General features: G+C 47.8%; 1 protein-coding gene across 7 annotated transcripts in view; it reads right to left on the bottom strand.

The window, feature by feature from the left end:
- Positions 1 to 6,252, bottom strand: part of LOC123515814 (active breakpoint cluster region-related protein-like) — a 178,181-nt gene extending 171,929 nt beyond the window's left edge. For 5 of the 7 annotated variants that reach the window (XM_045274660.1, XM_045274659.1, XM_045274658.1 and 2 more), the window contains exon 1: positions 4,572 to 6,252. In XM_045274660.1, the coding sequence (XP_045130595.1) occupies positions 4,572 to 6,094 (1,523 nt within the window). In that variant the 5' untranslated portion in view covers positions 6,095 to 6,252. The remainder of the gene's footprint in view (positions 1 to 4,571) is intronic. The other 2 variants (XM_045274662.1, XM_045274661.1) reach the window with 1 other exon arrangement.
- Positions 6,253 to 7,500: the final 1,248 nt, after the last annotated feature.

A 7,500-nucleotide genomic window follows, 5' to 3' on the forward strand; every position in this document is an offset into this window, starting at 1 on the left:
AGACCACACATCACCATCACCACCACCTTTACAACTCTTTCTCCCAGGTAGTCATCATTTGCTTTCATCATCCAACACTCAAAACTGCAAATCCACTCACTAAAGCAAGCAGAGGAGGCATAACGTTATCACTAAGAGCTAACTGAAGATAAGACAACCAACATATGTATATACTAATAATTCCCACCTATGCAACATTCTTATTTTTCTTCACCATCACAGTTTCAAAACCACAGTCCATCCAATAAAGCAGGCAAGGATGGATGAAACAATAGTTAGGAGCTAAACGTGAAGATAAGTTGACTGATATGCACACTAATACTATATCTTCCCACTACCTATCGAAAGTCACCTACTACATTTTACCACCTGATCCTTGAGACCGTGAATCTACCCAGTGAAGCGGGAGGAGCAGACCAAATTAAACGCTTGGAGGAGATAATGGAAGCGCAGATAAGGTGACTGACAAGTACACTATAACACCAAAACTTCCTACTTCTTATCCACATTCATCTTTTGGCTACCTGAGCCTCACAACCGCAAACCGCAATTCCATCCACTGAAGCAAGGCAGGGGTGGATAAAGTGTGGATAAAGTAATCGCTGAGAGCTAATGGAAGTGGAGAAAAGTGAAAGATATGCACTAATGTTGAAGCTTTCCATCTCACAGCCACTGTCATTGTGGTTTGTCAGTGAAAACTTTAGGTAAACGTAAATGGGAATGGGTATCACACACAAAAAAATAAATAAATAAGTAAAATAAAATAAAATAATCATGTCAGGAATATAGAAACATGGAAATCTACAAGAAGCCATCAGACTTACATGTGTTTGTCCCAGAATGAAATATGCCTACCTATCAGTGTGTCCAGATAAAATACACAAGTAATAGCAACACGAGAGGGAATTGAGGAGAAAACGAAAAGCAACTAGTAGCAAGAGAGAAGATCAGAATGACTTATGAAAGCACACAACTGTCAGAATTAACGGAACCGGAGCGAATTAGGAGTGACTTGAGAGAAAATATACGAGTCACTGGTAGCAAAACTATAGGAAATGAGGCCGACTTAAGAAAATACACAACAGAATTAGCAGAAGCATATGGGAAATAAAAAGGAATCTTAAATTAAAGCAACAAGAATTAGTGGAAACACCAACAAAGTACACACACACACACACACACACACACACACACACACACACACACACACACACACGTCAATCTGTCAGCATCCCACTTCTGCTGCTCAAGTGAGACAGCATGACGAGATGAATGTTGGATGGTAATAGCAAGGCAAGACTATCCTATCACCTTAAAACGAACCCAAATCTCTCCCACAAAGAAAGAAAAAAATCATCCCCATCACGTCCCCAGCAGGAGGCATATCAACAGCCACTCAGCCTCGTCACGTCTGCTTCAGTGGCATCTGCGCATCCACTGTAAATCCCCAAAAGAGGCGAAGACACAAGGAAATGCACTACTCGGCAACAGAAGGTCTGGAGTCGCATTGACGGGCGGCTCAGCTGAGGGGCGACGCGGCGGCAGTGTGAGGGCGCCATTAAGGGAAGGGAAGGGAGGGAACATGGATAAAGGAGAGGGAGGAAGTAGATCAGTCTGCCTGGCGAGTACAGTCGTCGCCGTGAACCGAGTCAATGATCTGTGGCCCGAGGCATTCACGGCGTGCTCTTAGTAACGCTACGCCGGGTTATGTGAAGGACTGGAGCGCTACATGGCCTGGGAGGAGGAGGAGGAGGAGGAGGAGGAGGAGGAGGAGGAGGAGGAGGAGGAGGAGTAATCAATTGCCAATCAAATAAATTACAAATGAAAGACAATAATGTTGTTCCTCTTCAGCCTCCCAAAAAAACTAGCATAAACAACCCAACAAACTCAGACAAACAAACTACCGTGGTGTTCGCTTGAGGCTAAATAATTTTCACCTAAATATGACTTCTCTTTACAATGCGAGGTGAACGACTGCTTGGGAGACACCGCTTAACGACACCAGGAACCACAACGACCACCGCTACGAGCCTGCAGGTGACCGCAGCCTCACACCTCGCCTCTCTCGAGCAGCCCATGCTGTGCTGCTCCTCACTCGCAGGGAAACAATAGAAAGGAACAAACTTTTACTCCCTTTGGCTTCAACTCCCTAAGCTGATGGTGGTGTGGTCGGTGCAGCTTCACCCGAGGCACTTTTTACACACACACACACACACACACACACACACACACCCCACCCCTGTACGTCCCTAATGGGTGATAAACTAAGCTGCTTCACTAATGATTTATTACGCCCACAATACCAAGGTGATTTGTTTTTCTTTTGACAGGGCAGGGATGTGGATAAGAGCATAAAACGTAGGTAGCTGCTCTCATGCCTCAGTGAAATTACAAAGATAACCACATTTTTCCCTCCCTATTTCTTTAACCCATTGGTTGTATGCCACTTCTTATGAATAACCGTAAATTATTCCAAAGAGCAAAAGTTTAAGCTATAAATAAACACTACAATGCTGGACTACTTCACGGCGTCATTTGGTGTATGTGGTATCTTTGAAACAAACTTCTAACTTGCATAGCACTTAAACTCACCGAGTTAAGAAATTAATCAATGAAAAGAAGTAGATAAAACACCTCACCCACAAGCAGCACCCTACACACACCGCGAGTGTCACCACCACCACCACCACCAAGCTAAACACACGCGAATAATGAGCCTCTCTTGCATCACACCTAAAACAAAAAGAAACACGACCACCACAAAAGTCGTGAGCTGCTTTTACTTCTCCCTCAACTAGACTCGTCGATCCTCCAAGGTTGAGAGAGAGAGAGAGAGAGAGAGAGAGAGAGAGAGAGAGAGAGAGAGAGAGAGAGAGAGAGAGAGAGAGAGAGAGAGAGATTGGTAAGGAGTGAAGTAAGGCACCAATACCACACGCGTGAAGTTCCAATTTGAGCTTCAAACTTCGTGCTTGTGGGATTCGAGATTCTGGAGGCGAATCTCTCGAGATTTGTTCCTACTTTCCCGGAGGCCTCGAGTGCTGGCGGCGTGACGAGGCTGACGATTGACTCTTATCTTACAGAAAACGGGGTGAAAGGCGGGAGGGGAGCACTTTCACTCATCACCCGACCACTTGCGGGCCCATCACTACCATTACTACCATCACCATGCTGTGTGCGCGTCGAGGCGAGACTCAACATGCTAGAGAGAGAGAGAGAGAGAGAGAGAGAGAGAGAGAGAGAGAGAGAGAGAGAGAGAGAGAGAGAGAGAGAGAGAGAGAGAGAGAGAGAGAGAGAGAGAGAGAGAGAGTAAAGGTATACATATCTCATTAAAGTGCCAATCATGACTAGACAAACGTTATAAGCAGCCATAATAGGTATAGGCCGTTCAAACAAGGGAGGGAGCAAGGCCGCCTCCTAACGGGACTCACAAGACACTCAGCAGCCTGCCCAAACACCCGCCAGGAAGTATACATCTCGCCCGCAGGCAGGCAAGCATCTACCTCCCTCCCGTTAGTTACTTCCCCGTTGTATTGCTGCATGTCTCGCGACCACTATTCTGAAACACTTCTGCGGCGCACCTCTACTCTATATATTCAAAAGGCTCTAGGTGAAGTGTCACGGGTTTTTAAAAGGTGTGTTTATAGTTCTAGTGACAGATTAACAAGATTTTTTCTAGTCTTGAAAATCTGGTTTCTTGTTTGTGGACTTTGGAACTATATTGTGGTGAGGGCAATGCATTTCTGAATAGTATCAGTATGGTAGGAACGGGAGGAAGGAGGGGAAGAGCAGGGGAAAGTGTGCCATGCTGTTCTCACTTTCCTCCACGTAATAGTTGTGTGCGGGGCATTAAGAAGAAAAACAAAGGTGACGGTCGGTCGGTTTCGCCTCCAGTTATTACTGCAAACCTTCTCTTCTCAGCCTTGTGTTCTTTGAAAGAGGCTCGTGAGACAGACTTTCTCTCCACCCACCATATCTTTCCTATTTATCTTAGTGAGTGACAGTCGCTGGTGCAGGAGGAGGGGTGACTAGGACGGGGTAATCGAGGAGTGAATGGGAGGTGGCAGTAGCGTTCTGACACCACACCCTCCCGCCCCGCCCCCTCCTCCTGCCCCTTCACCCCTCCCCCGTCCCTCACCATACTCGCACACCATTACCAGACATTACTGTTACGAGCGGGTGGTCCTTGGTGATGACGGCAATAACGGAGAGTGATGATGACAACAATGATAGGTGAGATGGTTAATAACCTGTCAAGTCACCCACATGACTAAATACAAACAATAGTTCAACAACAACAGCCATCCAACGGCTGGCTGCCTCCATCGGGGAGGCAAATAACGACCTTGTTCATGCTTCAAACCATCATTAGTCTCCGTGGGAATGTGCAGTTTCCATTCAATATAATCAGATTTAGGGACATTATACTGTATATCTAAATAAATGTTGTCCGGCTCCCTCTCTCCCTCGGCCAGGCACATAGCACTCAACAAATATTCAAACCCAAAAAAATTTTAACACGTGCAAACAAGTCTCATTCAATACCAAACAGGGAATTCAACACTTCTACTTACTTCTTCAAGAAAAAGTCGATGTTCACGTAGTTGGAATATTTAGGGGAGTCCGGGGGATGATCAGGTGCAGGGGAACCTCCCGAGGGTGTGGCCCCAGAAGAAGCCCCGCCGCCAGACTTGCTGAGGCCGCCCTCACTTGAGGCCCCTGATGCCGCTGACTTGAGAGTGTCGGTACCATTGTACTCGGAACTCTTGTCAGAGAGCAGCACGTATTCGCCCGTGTCATCGTCCTCATCGGGCGCCACTGTGTCATACAGCGGCTCGTCATCTGTCAGATTCTCCAGAGAAGCACCTGAAGCTGACCCACCGCCCACCTCGTCCTCGTCTTCACCACACCTCGAGGACGACAGTGAGGAGGTCTTTCTTAGCCCCACGCGGCGGGACGATGCGCCTCCGCTGCCCCCACATGATGATGCACTCGAGGACGACTTGGACACGCTCTTTTTGCCCAAGCTTCCTGTCGACGAGGAAGCGCTTGAGGGGGACTTCTGTAGTTCCTTTGGATTAGAGGGTGACTTCTGGAGTTCGTGACCCCCTTGTGAACCTCTCTGAGCCTCTCGTGTGGCGGGACGTCCATCGCTAGATGCAGACAGAGTCTTCTGCAGAGGTGCTTTCGCAGGAGGGGTTACGGAGGAGTCCCTGACAGGGGACGGGTGGCGTGGCCTCTGGGGGGAACGTGGGATGGCCTGAGGGGGTCGCGTCGCCACAGGGGAGGAGGGAGTTGCAGGAGCTTTGGCTTCGGATTCTCCCTCATTTCCCGTGGACCTGCGGAAGGTCTTAGGGGGCGGGGCAGGCGGCACTTTGCGGCCACGCGCGTCCTCGCCCTGGCCAGCGCCGTTTACAGTGATGACAGTGACGAACTGCGACTCCTTATTGGGCGCTCCCCCGGGCACTGATGTGGAGCGATTGTAAGCTGGTGGGCGTCCCGCGGCGGCAGGCCTTGAGCCGCCAGAGGCAGTGAAGCGACGGGCGAGGTCTCGCACCGAGCTGCCCCCAGCAGGTGGCGGAGCGGCTAGGGGCGTGATGGGCGCCAGTGGAGTCTCCTCTTCATCTGACAAAGGTGCCACTCTCGTGCCATCGTCCTTAGACCCGGCTTGTCCTTCTCGCTCTGTGGTAGCTCCCTCAGGAGAGGTAGGGAGGGGTGCAGGCTCCCGTTGAGGCTGCTGCCGCTGCACCATCATGGTGTTGATGGCCTCCGTCACGGGGGAGTCAACCCCTGAGGTAGACACCCGGGCTGGTGTCCCCTCGCTGCCTTCACCCTGGCCCCGCTCCTCTCCTTGGGCCTCTCCTCGCTCCAGATCCTCAGCCTCACCGCTTCCCCGCTGCTGACGCTGGACATCGTTTAAGAGGCACTCAAGGTATTCCACGTAAAATTGCTCTTTCTCAAGCTCCTCCTTCAGCACGGCAACCCGCGAGCGGTGCTTCGCCAGGTTGGCGCGAACGTCCTCCTCCCACGCCGCCGGCAGATCATTCCCGGGGAACCTGGCACGCCACGCCTTGTGGAATTCGGTAAACACACTCATGGCGAAGCCCTTTGCCTCATCCCTTACCGGCACAGCACCATCGCAGCCAACACGGAGCTCTACTGTAAATCACACCAAGCACTCACATATCGCAACAATTCGTGTGTAGTGTAACTCTTCCCTCGACACCACCTCAACACACACTGAAGTAAACAAAGCGGACGAGTCGGACGACCCTCCCAAACCACTCCCGCGTCTAGGGTCTCGCGCACCGTTGCCAGCCGTACAAACACAATCCGCCCAATCATTCCAAGAAAACCGCCCAATACGAATGGAGCACTGCTTTCCTCATTCTCCGACATAGATCCCCTCTGGCAAGGTTCACTCCATGATGTCACAAGAGAGCCGTGACAAAAACTCAAACACTTATTATCAACAAGCTTTTACACTATACAAATGCACATAAACCTATTGGGCCATGCATTATGTGCAACGCAATTGGTGCTGCCCTTTGACAACAAAACACAACACAACACCCAATACCGGAGAGAGAGAGAGAGAGAGAGAGAGAGAGAGAGAGAGAGAGAGAGTGTGTGTGTGTGTGTGTTTATGATGCATTTGAAAACATGTAGTAAAGGCCACTTGAATGAGATATAGTGACCTGACATTCAGCACAACAATGTAATGAGTGCAGGAGCCTCGTTATGAGTATGCAAATATACTCAACATTGCAACACAAAACTAGTTCAGCTAAGTATAATGACGAACAGCATGCACTGATTATAAATGACGTCAACTCTGCATTTCCTAAATGTTCATGTTTTAGTTATCTATCTTTTTTTTTTTTTTTATCTAGACATTTAGTTGATTATTTCATTTTATTTATATTAGTTTTTTATTCATTTCTATTTAATAGCATAGAGTACGCAGCACCTTCTGTCCTTCATTCCTTGTCATTGGGCAATTCATCCAAACTTTGCCCACTCCTGCAGCAAACACTCCAGATTTATATTAGCAGAGATATGTTGTCTTATAGCACCGAGGTGAAGCCAAGGGAAATGCATTTCCAGCAAAACTAACGCGCTTATAAGACAAAAAAACATTACTAATAAAATATATACCTTTTTAAATTTATCTCCAGAAACCTCAAATTTCGTTAACATATATTAAGTATGTTCATGTATATGTAACAGCTTATTTAGCGTAATCACAAGGACAATTCCCCTATTTTCTGAATTGATTTTTTTTTTCTCTCCAAAAACGTTAAAGGACAAAATCACATAAGACCTCCCTTAGGCAAGCAGCTCCTAAAGTCGGTTTCTGGATAAGAAAGATAAAAGATGTAACAATAACAATAATAATAAGAAGAACAAGAATAATAATAAGAAGAAGAAGAAAAAGAAGAAGAAGAGGAAGAGAACAACAACAACAACAACAATGTGATGAAATAACAGGAATCTAAATGC

Source organism: Portunus trituberculatus, chromosome 40 (assembly GCF_017591435.1).
Source record: "Portunus trituberculatus isolate SZX2019 chromosome 40, ASM1759143v1, whole genome shotgun sequence".
Taxonomy (NCBI): domain Eukaryota; kingdom Metazoa; phylum Arthropoda; class Malacostraca; order Decapoda; family Portunidae; genus Portunus; species Portunus trituberculatus.